The sequence below is a fragment of the Danio aesculapii genome, chromosome 14 (assembly GCF_903798145.1).
Source record: "Danio aesculapii chromosome 14, fDanAes4.1, whole genome shotgun sequence".
NCBI classification, from domain to species: domain Eukaryota; kingdom Metazoa; phylum Chordata; class Actinopteri; order Cypriniformes; family Danionidae; genus Danio; species Danio aesculapii.
Window position 1 is genome coordinate 32334001 of NC_079448.1, and position 18178 is coordinate 32352178.

General features: G+C 32.2%; 2 protein-coding genes across 2 annotated transcripts; both read left to right on the forward strand.

Moving 5' to 3' along the window:
• Positions 1–2216: 2216 nt before the first annotated feature.
• Positions 2217–7886, forward strand: asah1a (N-acylsphingosine amidohydrolase (acid ceramidase) 1a). Its single transcript, XM_056472149.1, has 14 exons — positions 2217–2328; positions 2447–2490; positions 2612–2702; positions 3226–3309; positions 3417–3495; positions 3585–3659; positions 3761–3806; positions 3893–4037; positions 4135–4189; positions 4450–4531; positions 5521–5652; positions 5747–5870; positions 6389–6445; positions 6847–7886. Exons 1-14 carry the CDS (start codon positions 2260–2262, stop codon positions 6934–6936), a joined length of 1173 nt encoding a protein of 390 aa, XP_056328124.1. The 5' UTR covers positions 2217–2259; the 3' UTR covers positions 6937–7886.
• A 777-nt stretch (positions 7887–8663) lies between these two features.
• Positions 8664–13503, forward strand: fgl1 (fibrinogen-like 1). The gene is made up of 7 exons (XM_056472198.1): positions 8664–8983; positions 10872–11046; positions 11160–11319; positions 11408–11505; positions 12024–12112; positions 12725–12912; positions 13188–13503. Exons 1-7 carry the CDS (start codon positions 8930–8932, stop codon positions 13345–13347), a joined length of 924 nt encoding a protein of 307 aa, XP_056328173.1. The 5' UTR covers positions 8664–8929; the 3' UTR covers positions 13348–13503.
• The last annotated feature ends 4675 nt before the right edge of the window (positions 13504–18178 follow it).

Genomic DNA, 18178 nt, shown 5'->3' on the forward strand with positions numbered 1-18178 from the left:
GGTTAGCACTGTCTGGTACAGTTGCCGTTTCTGTGTGGAGTTTGCATGTTCTCCCCTTGTTCGTGTGGGTTTCCTCCGGGTGCTCCAGTGAATGAATGAGTGAATTCATTCCTATTTTACTTGTAATTATTTTTGTTAACAATGAATCTTTGAAGAAATATCAAAGTAATACTTTTAAATAAAAACCTTCTCAACCTTCTGACGTCAGTATTCCCATCATACTCTCGAGCGTTTAGAATTGTTTACCATTTTCCAGTTCTATCTATACATTTTTTGCATAACAGCATTTTTTGATGGTAAAATGTACTTGAGTATTGTAAAGTAAACTTAAAAGGAGTAAAAATTATTCAACAAACATTTTTACTTATACATAACTCAGTTTAGCAAATAAATCCTTACATAAAATTTACTTTAAAACCTAATATATATTTTTAAGCGTAAAGACTGATTCCACACACACAAAAAACACCAAATTTCAGCACAAATCGTTCACTGACGGTTTATATTCCCTCTTCCCTGCCATCATATAAAGTAGTCTGTGAGCTGTTAACTGATCCGCTTTAGCCAAAGTTGAGATCCATGGACCCAGTTTTTTGTGGATTAGAGATGCTCTTTCTTTGTAAAGGAAACTGAGGATGGCTCTAGCATGGTCCATTTGGTGAGATTGGATTAGTTTTGCTGAACAAGCTGATCTGTCACTTTGAGAAAATATTTTTTCATGGTTTGAGAAATGCAGAGAAAGCAGTGTTTTGTTGAAGTCAGTCACTGGTAAGCGCCTCATCATTGCCTGAGAGGGAGAGAAGGATGGATTTGTGAAAATCAATGAAAGAGGAATGGAAAATGCATGATGTGGATTAAAATGGCAATCCAGAAATCTCTCGGTTTAGCCTAAATGCTGTATCAGAATTTCCTTGTCTTTTATGGTTTTGATAAAAAGCATGCGTTTGTCTTTGTATTAATTTCTCATACTGTTTAAAAAAAAAAAGTTTTTTTAAAAAGTTCTTAAAGTGATTTAAGATGCTAAATGTGGTAAAATGATGTCCTCCTAAAGATTGTTTTTAAAAATATTTCATGAATAACACTTTGTGACCATAAGCAGGAATATATTGCCTCCTGCTGGATATACTGAGTCAATGCAAGTGAAGTTTGTTGCATCAGTTATCTATCTATCTATCTATCTATCTATCTATCTATCTATCTATCTATCTATCTATCTATCTATCTATCTATCTATCTATCTATCTATCATTATAATTAGAGATTAAAAAATTAAACTCACAATTGTTACAAAAATTCTGACAAAAAGTAAACAAATGGAAAAATGGGGGAAGTATAAAATAAAAATAATTATAAAATATAAATAAAAAATAAAACGTAGACTTTAATACATTAGTACGTATTTTTAAAAGTATAAAATCACCACATAAGAAATGTTTAATTTTGGGTAATTAAGAATAACTGATAATTCATTCATTAATAATTCATTATTTAAAATGTAACAATGATGACATTAAATATTATTACATAAAAGTGCTGATCATTGCTAAATATATATATAATTATGAGATAAAAAGAAGTGAAAGTGAGTATTTAAGTAGAAATATTGACATAGTAAAGTTATTTAAAACAATAAAATAACTATTAATGATGTAATAACATCGAAATCATTAAACCATAATTTTAAGATCCAAAAAGTTATAATTGTCTAATTTTATAGTTTTCATCTAATTTCGACTTTGTATCTCATACAGTAATTATTTATATTAATTTATGATGACAATTGCTTTTGAATCTTACGGTGCAGTAATGGGCTTTCCACATAAGTGAGAGGCAAAGGAACTCGTGATTTTTCTTCATTTCCCTGTTGTTGAGGCCGGTAAATTTGCACACTCGTGATGTTCTCACCAGTCACGCTCGTGGACAGATCAAAACAACGAACGAATGAACTTCAACTTCCTTGTTTACGTGCCGAGTGAAGCTCAATCTTCATTGTCGGGGGGGGTGTTTGTGCTCTTGGTGGACTCATAAACAAGCACAGCCAAACCTGTTTACATTTCACTTATTCTTTACAATTATAATAGTAATTATATTTATTGTTTAAAAAAAACACATTGCCTGTCACGCTTTTTTAACGTAAAACCAACACTTACTGTATTCGAGCACCCCTTACATTATGGTACATTCCGGCGTGAAATTTATTTCTTGCAACTCGTTTTGTAATGTACTGACTGAATCTTTGAAGACCTTCACGGCAAAACGATGAAGCTTATATCCAATTACAACGTTTTGTTTATATCCATATTTATTCACGCACTCTGTGTTCAAGGGGTAAGAATAAATACCTCACGTTATCATATTTTAAAGTTCATAACGCTGTTTTTAGAGCTGTTTCATTCAGTTCTGCTGGTGTCACGCTTCACTGATTATTTTTGGCTGTATTTTGCAGCTGGAGGATTGCAGAAGTGGGATGTATCCACCTAAAGGACCAACGTACAACTTATTCTCTTATTTCCAATTAGTTGTTCTCTTACATTTCATAAAGTTTGTGGTCTGGACTCTGTGGAGTAAGTTCATGTTTGATGTTAATAACATGTCTTCTTTTTTTATTTAGGTATAGAGGCAACGTGACCTGGTACACATTAAATCTTGATTTGCCCCCTAGTGAGAGATGGACACAAGTGATCAAAGATAAAAACACAGAGGTAACTGTTTCCCACATTAATGCATAACCTGTTGGGGTTTGGACCTTGATCTGTCACGTTTTTCTTGAGTTTATGTCGTTTTGAATACTGATACTCTGCTGCCACGTTTTGAAGATGCATTAATAACTTGTGTCTGATGACATGTCTGATTTTGAAAATACACATTAGCATACTACTCTTACAACTTTTACCATAGCTTTATATGATATGAATAGTGTTTTCACACTTCGTTTGGTTCATTTGTAAGAAGTGTAAACACTGCCATTTAAACCATGACATGCACAATGGAAGGGGATAGAGACTGACCACTAATAATTCGGGTCTTGGGTTGCTTTCAAATTAAATCTGGAGTGGTTTGAATGAAATATCAATGCAGTACGGACCAAAGAAATGTTAAGTTGTGATCACAAAAAGAAAGACAGAAAACTGAAGCATACTTTGTTTTGTTTTTTTGCCCATTACAGTTAATAACACGTATCGGACTGTTACTGTTTTGGATTGTCATGTTGCTTTTGCTTTTCAGTTGATCGAAATGGTACAGACAATAAAAGACATGGCCAAGGGATTTTTCCATGGAAAACTTATTAATTTGGTGGATAAGGAGCTGGTAAGCAACTAAAAGTATCAACAAACTAATTTTAAAAAATGCTCTTATAGTATTTTTTTCTAGCTATTGTATTGTATTTATTATTGCATGTGGTCATTGATTCACAGCCTTTGATTGTGGACACGCTTCCATACCCTTTTAATGAAGAAATAAAGGGAATAGCAGCAGTTTCTGGCATACCTTTGGGTAAGATTTGGCTTTCGTTATATCTGTTTTTTATTATTGCTTCAACTTAATGTTTAATGTAAGTTTTAATTCATTTTTTGTGTCTTTAGGAGAGATTGTACTGTTCAATATCTTTTATGAGGTTTTCACAGTTTGCACATCACTTGTTGCAGAAGACCTTAATGGTGAGAAGATAACATTACACATCAATTGAAAGAAGAAAAAGGTGTTATAAAATGTCTCATCTAATGTCTTATAAGTGTTTTTTTCCTTTCTCTTTTTTCAGGAAATATTTATCATGGCCGCAATTTAGACTTTGGACTGTTTATGGGGTAAGATATATTTATTTGCTACATATTTGGGAACAGAAGCAATGATACTATTTTTCATAAAGTAAGATTGTTGTGTTTTCATGAAGGTGGGATCGACAGAATAAAACCTGGACGTTAACAGAGAAGCTTAAGCCTCTTGTGGTGAACGTCAATTTCGAAAGGAAAAACCAAACAGTCTTTAAATCGACAAATTTTGCTGGATATGTTGGCATGCTCACTGGAATTAGACCTGTAAGTGAATAAACATTTAATAATTTATTAATTTAATAATTTAACAACTTAATAATTTATTATTGTTTTAATAATAGCTAATTGTTTTATTGTTTAGGGTGAACTGACTCTAACAATGAATGAACGCTTCGATTTTGATGGGGGATATATAGGTAAGATGCTTTTTATTATATTAAAAAAACAAAGACTTGTACCAACCATTGACGCTAGTCAACATTTAAAGTGGATCAAAAAAAGTTTATCATAATTGCCTTGTCAAGAATATGTGTTGTTCAATAGTTTTAGGACCAATTTGATGAAAGGTTATAATTCACTTTAAATATTAACTACTGTGTTTTTCCCCTTCAAATAATGTGTGCAACTAGATGTGTTTTATGGTTGACTGGTTAGATAACATGAGGAATTCTCACAGGGATCCTGGACTGGATTTTTGGCAATAGAGATGGAATGTGGACGGGTTTTCTTACTCGCAGAGTTCTGGAAAATTCTACCAGGTAAAACCAACAACACCCTTGCATAATATGAAAGCGCAACTTCCGTTTCTCAGTCTTTACCAACAATGTCATGTTTTTCACTTTTTTAGGGAACCTAAAATAACATCAAGAGATCAAGAAAATACTGTATATTAACTATGGAAAGCTGTTTTTAATCATCATAACCAAAAAAAATAGCTAAACAAAACTGTAAAGCAGCTGCAATTTTAGGTTTCCTGTTGTTTTCACATGATCACACATTTTTTAGAACACACACTTTAATATGCCAATCAGTGTAATAGTATTATATCTTTAAAGTAATTGAAGTGTTTTTTTTAACAAGAGTCCTTTAAATAATTTAAAATGTAGTAAAAATGTAGCATGATGATAATATATAACACTGGAATATTGTTTAAGCCATATTCTGACATTTTATTTTGATAAAAAAAGTTTTGTGAAATGTTTTTTGTGTGTGTGTGTGTGTATGTGTACAATGCTCAGCATAATTGAGTACACCCCATTTTGAAAATGAATATTTGTATCCATTTCTCAGTGAATATAGGCAATGTATTTTGGTGCATTTAAACAAAACAGATTTATTAAACAGATATATTTATTAAAATAATATTTTAGTCGCCAAGCATATTTAGAAATTGAAAGATAATACAATTAAATTCAAGCAAAATATTGGAAAAAGAAAAATTACAACCTACAAAATCGTTCAAGTTTTTTGCTTCTCTTGATTTTTCCTCTTGTTTTTTAATTGTTTTAATATTTTTCTACAACATATAAATTTGAGTATGCTAGTTTTTGAATCGTTATCATGAGTTATTTTGTTAGATAAGCACAAGATTTGGCTTCAGTACTGACTAATCTAATGTATATGCATAAATATAATTCTGTATAGCTTCCTATTACAAATATGAATTTAAAAGATAGATTTGTGAGGGGTGTACTTTTATATGCTGAGCACTGTATATATTATTAATCATCAGTCCTTATTTACTTAGTTATGAAGATGCCAAAGACCAGCTTTCTCAGACAAAACTGCTGGCACCAGTTTACTTCATCTTGGGTGGTAACCGGACGGGTCAGGGTTGTGTAATTACCAGGACAAGAATAAACACGTTAGACATCTGGGAGTAAGTAAATTATATCAGACCAAAGTATCAAATGTCTGGCCGCAGTTCTTTTAATTGGCGTCTGAATTTGTTGTATTTGTTGTTGATGTTAAAGACTTGATTTGATGCTTGGGAGGTGGTACGTCTTGGAAACAAACTACGATCACTGGGATAAGCCTATGTTCTTGGATGACCGCCGAACACCGGCAATGAAGTGCATGAATCAAACCACACAAGCAGTATGTGCCATATTGTGTTGAATTGATTGTCTGTCTATTTGTCTATAAGCTCCTCTCACCCTAAAATATATTTTATTAGAATGTTAAAGTTAAAGAGACCATTAGACAAGATTTTTTATAATGAAAACACTTTGATGGATGTTTTTAAAAAGGTAGCACCAGGAAGAATTTGTAGTTATTTTTGAAATATTGAATTGAAAAATGTACAGTAAATAACTTTTAATATATATTTCTTTGTGAATTTTATTAATTAATTTATTTTTATTTATATATTTATTTGTGTATCATCTCTTATTGAAATATGAAGTTGTTCTTATCATATAATGTTTTTTGTATATTTATTTTGCCATGAAATAGCCATAAGTTGCTGATTTGGCAATAAATAAACAACCATATCTACATATCTATCCATCTATCTAGCATATATTTGTAGGAGCAGATTTAAAAAGTATTATAATTCATTTTAAAACCACTATGAATAATGAGCACAACTTCATAAAGATGCTTTTTCCCAACAGAACATTTCTCTGGCATCAATATATAATGTTCTGTCAACAAAACCTGTTCTTAATAAGGTAAGCATTCATTTGAAATAAATTCATAATAAACTGGGTTTTTTAGTTTTTAAATTGTGTAATATCTTAAGAGTCACACCCAAAGCCATTAGAAATCAAAATTTGTTGTTAATTTGATCACTAATTACTAGGTAATTATTTTATCTTCATTTAAACAAGGTAAAGAAGATTTTTGGCTGAAAAGTTTGTCTGTGTTGATTCGTAAAATGCAAGTCAGCAATTTGAGTTTAGTAGTAATAATAATAATAATAATACTGCAAGACTACATACCTTTATATTGTGTATTAAGAAGTCTTCTTGTTTGTGTAATGTCTTTAATAAAACAGTATTATTTAACTTGAAGCTTGTGCTATAAAATGATGTATAAAGTGAAGAGTCCATTTCCTGTCTTGTATTTACAGTTGACAACATATACCTCACTGATGGAAGTGTCAACTGGAACACTGGAGTCTTATGTCAGAGACTGTCCAAATCCATGCACACCATGGTAATCTGCCATCAACTCTGAACAAACTGAAACCAATGGCTTTACTGCAATTAAAGGACCAAAGTCTAGGAAAGAGCACGTTTAAAATCGTAATGGTTGAATTCTACCTCTGAACTTTTACATATCTCTTCGTGGACACATTTGTCACTTTATCAACTCTTGTGCCATTGTGAAAAACATAAATGTTTGTGTTGCATAACAAATTGAAACATTTTAAATGTTTTTTTTGTTGTTGTTTTTGTTGTTTGAGATGTAAACAACAAATCCATTCAAGTGTTGCTTTATCTTTAGGATTTTTATAATATAATTAATTTTTTGTCACACTGAGGACTGTATTTTTGTACTTTATAATGGCATTGTAGGCATTTCTTTTGTGTTGAAAATATAAATCCTTGTGTGAGTATGACTAACATTAGTCCTTATTTTCAGAGATAGTTACAGTAAGTATAAAACTGTTATGTAATACTATAATGCAGTTTTGCGTCAGTAAAGGCAATATTTACATGACTTTGCCATGCGTATTGTAATTAAGGACAGCCTGAAATATATTATTATGCGCACTATTATGACGTATATATCTGACTCTGCCGACTGATTGATTGGATTGAAAGATGATTGTTGTGTGTAACTGGTCAGTCCCATTTGAGTGACAGATTTCTGGTACATCGGTAAACGTTATTAAAGATAAAGCAAAAAAGTGAAGTTATTTTAGAATAATAATTTTTACTGATGCAGACCAGATACATTTTCTTCTACGACTAAAGTTATTCAGTAACATTAGTTTAATTCACTGTATAAAGCGATTGGTTGACTTCACCTAAAGGCGTAGTTCCCCTTAAAACTGAAAGTTTTGTCATCATTTGCTCAAACTTGTTTCAAATATAGATTTTTCTTTCTTCTGTTGAAAATTAAAGAGAATTTAAAGAAAGCTGGAAACCTGTAACCACTGACTTCCATAGTATTTGTTTTCCACGTGTTCAACATAAAAAAAGAAGCTCCTAAATGTGAGCTTGAGTAAATAAGGAGAATTTTCATTTTTAACACGTAAGTTTAAAGCAGTTGGTTGGATTTGCTTTTTAAAAAGTGAGTAAACCCATTGCTCTAAAATTAAGAAAATGAACTATGTGCATAATTATAAAAAAATTGTAAGTGAACTTAACAGTTATAAATTACAATGGATTTACTCACTTTTTATACAGTAAATGTACACTTTTAAGGCAGTATAAGGTAGTAAACTATCGCTTTTAAGGCAACTGGTTTTAGTAATCTCTTTTTACAGTTTTTCTGCTATTTATTATAACACAGCTATTTTGCTAAAAGTAGTATGAATTAAATTTAACAGCATAATAAAGTGTCTGGCCAGAAAACTAAATGTATTTACAGATATTTTTTTTCACCCTTTATTTACTATATCTGACTTCAACCAGAAATCATCAACTTAAAGGTTTTGTATTATTTGTAGTGAAACACTCATCACTCTTTTTCTCTCTCTTTCTTTCTCTCCCTCTCTCAGAGATGAGCGTGTCTCACATGTTTTTCCCATTTTGTTTTTATGGGTGAATCAAATCAGGCATTCGTCCTTGTAGAAAAAACATTCCTTAATCAGAATTGTTCTATTAGTTTGGTAAACAAATATATTCACTTTTCATATTTACACAATCAGGGATATTACTCCAAATTCTGACTTTTTATTTTTAATTTCTAAACTTATTTAAATTTTTATTCAAACTAACTGAAGTAGCTGAAGTTTAAAAAAATCATAGTTTAGCTTTAAAAGAGCAGTTTAGTCTTGTTGTTAACTTCAGATATTATCAGGAGCTGTTTGCAGTTATCCGCACATCTGTTTAGATCCGCAGTGACTCAGCTCTAAGCTCACATCCAACCACAGGAAACATTGTCTGGCTTCAGAACAGACCTCGGAAACATTTGTACAAGTTTGCAGTTGTTCTTTAGTGCATAAAATAACTTTTGTTGATGCGCTTGGATGGTTATAAACCATGTCGGTCTTGTTCATCATGTGGATGCTTTGCACTCTGGATTTGTCAGACTCTGTAAGTATTCTGGCTTAAAATCCATTCTGGTTTCTTTTGTTTTTACAGTAACACTTTACAATAAGCTTGTATTGGTTAATATTAGTTGATGCATTAACTTACATGGAAAAAAAACAATATACAATGGAGTTAATGCAGTATTTATTCATGTATGTTAATGCTAGTGTATGAAAATACAGTTGTCCATTGTTAGTTCACGTTAACCCAGTGCATTAACTGGGAGTTCACCCTCAGAATGGAAATGAACTTACTCTTTACTCACCCTCAAGTGATTTGTAAGTTTCTTTTTTCTGTTAAACCATAAAGATGGTATTCTGAAGAAAGCTGAAAACCTGTAAACATTCACTTCCATAGTAGGATAAACAAATACTATGGAAGTTAATGGTTACAGGTTTCTTAATATCTTCATTGTTTAACAGAAGAAAGAAACTTATAAAGGTTTTAAACAAGTAAAAAGCGAATAATATGACAACTTTCAATTTTGGGTGAGCTATTCATTACCAAGCTTGAATTTAGTTTAATAATGCATTATAATATTGGTAAACTATGATCAGTGGTGTAAAGTAACAAATTACAAATACTCAAATTACTGTAATTGAGAAGTTTTTCTCAGAATTTGTAATTTTCGAAGTAGTTTTAACCCTTTGATGCACACGCTATAAAATAGATATAGAAAAAATAACCTTAGACGGGTCACTTTAGACCCATGTAGTGCATCAAAGGGTTAAAAATATGTACTTTTATTGTCCCTTGAGTAAATTTTTAGTGCTGTATCTGTACTTTTACTCCACTAATTTATTTTTTCTTGTCTATGGGAATTAGAAAAATCAGTCCTGTGATTCCTGTCTAATCAAATTGCACATAGAAGGTAAATCGCATCATAATATACCTCAAGACGTGGGCGATTTATAATTGCAGCAAACTGTTTGGAAGCATTCCAAAGTGTCCAAGATGTCCAAAATCTTTACATACAATAACCCAGAGACTGTTTAGATGCAAATCACTGATGAGAAGATGACGGATGCTGTACCGAAATGGCCTTGAACACCCAGCAGGCACAAGACGTCAACATGATGTCAGATTGAGTTTGTACCCCAACATCTTGGGACGTTGCATTTAGTTCGGAAATGAAAATTCAGTTGATGTCAGAACCCAATGTCCAATCTAAAATCAACCAACTATCAACGTATAATAATGTTACAGCTTGATGTTACCACTATGACGTCTATCAGATGTTGGATTTTGGTAGCTACTTGATGAATAAATGTCAGTATTTGACGTCAATATGACGTTGGTTTAAGATGTTGGCTCGACGTTGGATTTTGGTCACTTTCCAACACAACCTAAAATCAACCAAATATCAATGTTATTTGATGCCATTTTTGGACTTCAAAATAACATTGTCTTTAGATGCTGGCTAGACATTGAACTTTGGTCACCTGACATATAAAAAACTAAATCTAACCTAATATTAACGTCTTGTGACGTTGTGCGTCTGCTGGGCAATAACTAAATGCACTACAGAATATTACGTTTACACACATTCACAAAATGTAAATGCATCAGCTTTTTACAGCGTAATAATCACTACTCACTACTCTAGAGTACTTTTGAAAGGTCTACTTTTTACTAATACTTTGAGTAATATTTACAACAGATACTTCTACTCGCACTACATTTACTTGCAAGCAACAGTACTTTTACTCGAGTATGATTTTTTCAGTACTCTTTTCTCCACTGACTGAATAAAATGCTGTAAGTATATTGTTCATGTTATTCGAGTTAATACATTAACAATAACTAATGAAAACTATTGTAAAGTATGACCGTTTTCAAATAGCTTTTAATCAAACCAAAAAGTCTTTGTTATTGTGTGTGTGGTGTTTAGGCACCTGATGATTGTCAAGATGAGATCGAGCGTCTTCGGTTGGATTTGAGGAGTTTGGAGCTTCGCCACACAAAGCAACAGCAACTTATTCACCGATTAATGAACATCAACCAGATGGATGTTCGTTCCCTGAAAGAGGGCTCGTTTTATGACACGGGAGACACACAGTACATGGGTTATTATTTTGTTAAGATATGGTATATTCCTGAGTAAATATGTTGCACTTGTCTGCATATGAAATAACGAGTATGTATAGGCTACTAACCAAAATCTATCTGCCATATACAGACTGTGCTCAGATCTTCAAAAACGGCAGCACGAGCAGTGGGTTTTATATGATTAAACCACTGCGAAGTCCGGCTCACGTCAGAGTGTTCTGTGATATGACGGAGGGCGGTGGATGGACGCTCTTTCAGAGACGCTCTGATGGCAGTCTGTCATTTGACCGGTACTGTATGACTAGGTTTTTTTAGTTGTTGTTGTTTGTGTAGCCTACTGTATTCTAATGAAAGTTTTTATTCGACTTTCCCTTTTAGAGATTGGAATGATTATAAAATAGGATTTGGTGACATGAAGTCTGCTAATGGAGAGTTCTGGTTGGGGAATGATAATCTGCATTATTTGACATCTCAAGGTGAGTGTGTTGAGATAAAAAGCACACAACTCATTATATTATATTATATTATATTATATTATATTATATTATATTATATTATATTATATTATATTATATTATATTATATTATATTATATTATATTATATTATATTATAAATTTATTATATTATATTATATTATATTATATTATATTATATTATATTATATTATATTATAGCCCTGAATAGGACAAAACATTTTAGAAGAAATTTCCAGTTCATATTTAATTTAATTTTATACATGACCAAAAGCCGTTTGGAGAATTATTATATTATATTATATTATATTATATTATATTATATTATATTATATTATATTATATTATATTATATTATATTATATTATATTATATTATATTGCATTATACTATACTATATTATATTATGGATGGGAAAAGAGTATTTTCTATTTTGATTTTATTTACATTTTTCCTTTTATATTGGATTGCAAATTTATATTGTATTATTATTGCAGTAAAACACCTTTTCTTACACAGGTGATTACAACTTAAGAATAAATCTGGAGGATTTTGAAGGAACCCACCGTTTTGCAGTGTACAGGAATTTCAAAGTGGATAATGAAGAGGTTTTTAATCTTATTATTAATCTCTTCATATAGTATTTATGATGTGTGGATCAACATTCAGTGTTCATTGTAAACAAGCAGGTGGCATGTGAATTTTCTTGTCTTGACATTTCTCTGCTCGAGCTTGATTCCGTGTCTGTGAACTAATATCTCATATATTGTTGGTTGCTTTTGCATAAATGTAATACATAATTGTGGCATAAAAGTGTTGTATAAAAATGTTTCATGTTCATTAAGGGTTATCCCCCCAAAAAAAGAAATGTTCAATTCTGTCACCATTTAGACACACTTAACTTATTCCAAACCTGTTTGAGTTTCTTTGTCTGCTGAACACAAAAGAAGATATTTTGAAAAATGTTCTAAATTGGTAATGATTGACTTCCATAGAATTTGTTTTCCAACTATTAAAGTCAATGGTTACCGGTTTCCAACATTTTTCAGAAAATCTTTTTTTTTGTGTTCAACAGAAGAAAGCAACTTATAAAGGTTTGGAACCACTTGATGGTGATAAATTGTTATTTTGGGGAGAACTATGTCTTTTAGAACAACTGATATAAAATCTATTTACTATTTGCTTGGTTAATGTTTTGACTGTCACATTTGTCTCCATAGAATCATTACCAGCTCCAGTTTGGTGTGTACTCAGGGACTGCTGGGGATGCTCTGTCTGGCAGTTTTCATCCAGAGGTGCAATGGTGGGCCAGTCATCAGGGCATGAAGTTCAGCACACGAGATCGAGATCATGACCGCTATGACCGCAACTGTGCTCAGGAGGACAAGGGAGGCTGGTGGTTCAACAGGTTTACACACTAAAAACACTGTCTATAATTTTTATAATTTTAAAAGTTAACTGTACTTCATTTTTCTTTGCCAAGATTTTTGCACTTACATATGATGTATGGTTCAGTTCATGCATTTGCTTAACCAGAGTTGCTGCCATGTGACGCTGAATTGAAATTTGCTTTAACAAGCACTTGGACAGGTGTACCTAATAAAGTGGCCAGTGAGTGTATCTTAGCAGAGTAACCACATTTGATGTGCTTTCAAGTGTTTTGTTTCACCTCTTTTCCTCTAGATGTCACTCTGCCAACCTGAATGGATTCTACCACCGTGGAGCCTACAGTGCATCCACTGATGATGGCATCGTGTGGTACCCGTGGCATGGCTGGTGGTACTCCCTCAAATCTGTGCAGATGAAGATCAGACCCACTAATTTTGAGCCTTATGAGGTTTAATTCATGACTCTGAGGATATTTGAACCACAAAGGAACTAATTAATTTGTGTTTTAGGGCAAATAACGTTATATGTCAGCTTTCTAGTCTATTTTCTTATCTAGTTTAAAAAGCTAGTTTTACTCCTGCATGTAGAACAATAAAGCTTTCAACACATCTTTGAGGTGTCCTTGTGTGTTTGTTTTTTTGTCATTGTATCTTTAACTTGATGTTTTCTCATTTGGAGATTTAGATTAATGAAGATTACAGGAATGAAAGTCAATTTTTCAGGTTTAATTGTATTGTTTACAATTTTTTTATTTTTACTTATATTTTTAGATTATATTATGTGTAACTGTATTTATTGGGTTTTTTTTTTTATGTAACTTTTTGTATTAATATTGTATGTTAGGCACCTAGGGTTTGAGAGTAACCCAGTTACTGTATGATTCTTTGTATGTCCTGTACATGTGGTTAAATTGAAAATATAGCTGACTTTAACTTTTACTTTGATAAATCCAATTAAAATTACAAAATAAAAACAAATTACTTTTGAGATGTTTTCTTGGTGATTATTTATTACAGAAACATCTGTCATGGTAAATAGCTAATAATCACCATTCAGTAGTGAATATATAGGCTAATTCCACATAAACTCAAACATAAACATAGAATATTTAGGAAACAGACTTCGAGCTGTTTTAATGTACTACATAAATAATATAACTTATTACATTAAATTTTATAGGCCTACAATTTATATAATTTTAATTGAGGATTTTTCCACAGGGGCATTATGGTGGCGCAGTGGGTAGCATGATCACCTCACAGCAAGAAGGTCGCTGGTTCAAGCCCTGGCTGGGTCAGTTGGCATTTCTGTGTGGAGTTTGCATGTTCTCCCTGTGTTTGCATGGGTTTCCTCCGGGTGCTCCAGTTTCCCCCACAGTCCAAAGACATGAGCTATAGGTGAGTTGGGTGAGCTAAATTGGCTGTAGTGTATGTGTGTGAATGCAAGAGTGTATAGTGTATGGTTGTTTCCCAGTGTTAGGCTGCAGCTAGAAGGGCATCCGCTGCATAAAATATAAAACAATAAGTTGGTGGTTCATTCTGCTGTGGTGACCCCTGATTAATAAAGGAGCTAAATCGAGAAAAAAGGAGAAAAGAATGAATGAATGATTTTTCCACAAAGAGACCATAATTAAGTTGAAGCCAAAAGTATAATACATGTAATTTAATCTAAAATTATGAAGCATTTGCAGGTCCAAAGCGCATTTTTTACAGGTCAAAACACCACATGGCAAATGTTATTTACAGCATCTTATTTAAGTTTTATTTTAAATTATTTACTGATCAATTTTATTTTATTTTTTCAAATAAACGTGTCTGTTCCTCAGTTTTGAGTGCTTAAAGCAAAAATTTAAAAAGTATATTTTATTATGACATCTCAAACACAAACATACACTAACTCACTCATAAGGTCCCAAAAATGTACGATAAATATCTTTTTGTGTCAGTATTCTATACTTTTATTCTATACTTATAGTTGTGTAAATTGCTTCCTTGTCCTCATTTGTAAGTCGCTTTGGATAAAAGCGTCTGCTAAATGACTAAATGTAAATGTAAATGTTTTAACTATTAAAAAAAATAAATGTACATATTTTTTGAGAGAGTAATTATTATTCTTATTCTTCTTCTTCTTCTTCTTCTTCTTCTTCTTATTATTATTATTATTATTATTATTATTATTATTATTATTATTATTATATTTAAAATGCTTTTTGAATAAAAAAACAATTTATCCCAATTTGTTTACATCTATAGGCTTTGTATGACTTAACCCGAAACCTTAGCCTACTAATAGTGTACTAGTGTTACTATTTTTATCACACGCCAGTACTAGTATGCTAGTACGCGGCTCCGACTTCAGCGACACTGAGCAGTAGTAATGTCAGTCCTGCTGTGACGTCATTTAAGGAGTGCGCGCGCTCACCTGAGTTCTCACCTGTCCCGTGCACGCGCTGCTGTTAACGGTAGACAAATCTGTGACTGGCAGCTTACAACGTGTGGGGTGAGTACTCTATCAGACATCAGTGTAAATATTTAACTTTCCTACAAACTCTACTTGTACTTTACTCCTCGTCCTTGATTTGAGGCTTGTTTTTGTGGTTACTCGTGTCGCGTGAGTTGCTTTCCATGGCGTTTGTTTATGTTTTACGCGTAGGCTATTGCATGCTCATACGCTCTGCATTGTATGTATACATTTATTAGAAGGGGGTTATACGCGTTCTTTTGCTTTACAACTTTGTTTACTTGACGTGTTATTTATAGATGGAGCTGCCAGAAGTCCCAAATGGGCCTCTGAAGTTTCTCTGTCAGGTGCACAAGACAATTTAAAGGCAGAGATCAGGAAATAGATTGTGGCTCACAGAAAGAAATTTGAGCGCTGCAGGAATAGGTTACTGGATTTAAAGACATTCAACCAGTTTCTCCCAAAGTCTATTTCACCCCTACTTCTCTAGTTTGTGTTTTGCTTAAACACTCTTTAAGATGCTACAGTATATGTATATATAAAAAGGGAATTGTGAGTAATTAATCTGTATTTTCTGAATTGAGATTGAGGTAAAGTTTGTTTTTATATTTGCACATTCACTCATTTTGATATATATGATACATTTTCATGTTTAATTTTCTAAATATTTTTATGACTTTTAAACAATATTAACACTATTTAATTCACTGTGAACAACGTTCTTTGATAGTCATTGACTGCTAATATGATTTGCCTGTTTAGAATTAGCAAATAATACTTTTCTGAAGTTATATTATTAAGTCGAGAGTCCGAACGTGCTAATACAAAACCAACTTTACCCCAATCATGTTGAGTCCATGTTGGTTTGATGTGGCTTTAATGTAGGATTTGTGCTGATTTAGCCAGATATGGTGTTCAGAATGAGTGAAAAGCTCAAAGGGCAGAAGCTTTGAATTCCACTGCAGGTTACAGTGCAGTGCAGGTGTCCTTTAGGACTTCATACTGTGGGTGGGCTTTGCTTAGAAATACAATGCGTTTCTGGTATAATGGTGCATCTGGATGAGTTTTTATGAATTTAAATTTATTTGCAGGTTTAGCATGTGTTCATTGATTGATTGAGAATCTTTGTATTAATGTAATGTAAAATAATGCATGTTGATAAAGCATAAACGCATAATACATAAAGTATTGGTGAATATCGTTATGTCATGATCTATGATAATGCTTATTTTTAGTGTTGTTCTTTTTGTTGTTGTTGTTGTTGTTGTTGTTGTTGTTGTTGTTTGTTATTTGCAAATTGATCCCTTTCAGATTCAAGCTGCATTTATTTTTAGTGAAATACTGTTAAAATAACTTTTTGTGTAACTTTTTATTTTAGATTGTGATTTTATTGTTGTGATATCAAAGCAGTTACATTCCTACTAGGGCTGCACAATATATTGTTTCAGCATCGATATTGCAATGTGCGTGTCCGCAGTAGTCGCATCGCAGGATATGCAAGTTCAAGTTGGGATTATAGTTGATAAACAATTGAGTAAACATGAGATTTGTGGAGTCATTGCAAAGTATAACCATAACAGAGTCAAACTTTATAATTTATCACATGTATTTTAAAGGCATTTCAAGAAAGTGTAAGGCATTCGGGCAAAATGACGTAAAACATTTGTAACTTTAATGGAGAAATTTGGTAAGACTTTATTTCGATGGTCCCTATTGTATATTTTGTTGACTAAAAGTTGCATTGCAACTACATGACAGTTAATTCTCATTTGAGTTTTTGTAGACTGTCTGCTTAATGTCTGGTGATACTGCTCCTTCAACAGACATTTAACTGACTATAAAAAACTTTGCAAGAACATGTTAACTTACACTTACCCTAACCCCAACCTAACAGTCTACTTGTATTCTAATGAGATTGTGTAGACCTGTAGATGCAATGCAACTTAAATTTCACAAAATGTGTTAAAGGGACAGTCAAAAATAAAGTGATACCAGAAATTTTACTGATTTATTAATGCAATTAAGACTATGCAGTGTTATTTTACATTACGTTAGTAAATTTCTGTATCTCAATACTAGGTATAGGCCCGTGTAAGATTCTGACGGTATGATAACCTTGGTTAAATGTATTACGGTATGACGGTATTGTGATTATTGCTCTTAAATATATTATTTTTAAATGTCGGGGTAAAAAATGACTTTTTCCCCATTAAACACACTATAATTTATTTTAATAAACATTTATAATATTTGGAACAGTAAACATGTCAGGCTTAATAATTAAACTAAATCATTGACTACTTCTATTTCATTAGTTTGAAAAACACTGATTTCTTTACATCTTGGGAGATCTATCTTTAATTTGGATATAAAGTAAAGCCACAACACTGTTCAGCTCGCGGTTTGCTTTTTAGTTGTTTACTGAATCGTGGCCTGACCCATAGCTTTTGATGTGGTGATACTGTTGCCCTAAAAAAACTAAATAAAATAGTCAGAAAATGCATTAAAAAAATAAATGTACCGTAGGAACGGTATAAGAGAACATTTTGGCGGTTTTAAAACCTTGACTTTTCCAAACTGCGGTAAACCTTGAAACAGGTTATCGTACCATGCCTATTCAACACTGTTTAGACACTGCGGAAAGCCAAAGAGAACTATTTTTAATTTACTTTTTGTTCTTTGTTCTATTTTAGTTATTCTTGCTCTTTTCTTGCCCTAGTTTCTATAGTCTTCAGTATCACATGATCTTTTACAAATCACCTAATATGAGAATTTGTTACTCAAATTATATCAGTGGTGGGTGCTGTTTTTCTTCTTTTCTTAAA

Bases quoted from the DNA above. Each gene is read 5' to 3' on its own strand.
- asah1a (XM_056472149.1), top strand. From the start codon at position 2,260: ATGAAGCTTATATCCAATTACAACGTTTTGTTTATATCCATATTTATT. The intron at 3,310-3,416 runs GTAAGCAACTAA...ATTGATTCACAG, and splicing joins ATTTGGTGGATAAGGAGCTG to CCTTTGATTGTGGACACGCT. The intron at 4,190-4,449 runs GTAAGATGCTTT...GAATTCTCACAG, and splicing joins TTTTGATGGGGGATATATAG to GGATCCTGGACTGGATTTTT.
- fgl1 (XM_056472198.1), top strand. From the start codon at position 8,930: ATGTCGGTCTTGTTCATCATGTGGATGCTTTGCACTCTGGATTTGTCA. The intron at 8,984-10,871 runs GTAAGTATTCTG...TGTGGTGTTTAG, and splicing joins CTCTGGATTTGTCAGACTCT to GCACCTGATGATTGTCAAGA. The intron at 12,113-12,724 runs GTTTTTAATCTT...TTGTCTCCATAG, and splicing joins TCAAAGTGGATAATGAAGAG to AATCATTACCAGCTCCAGTT.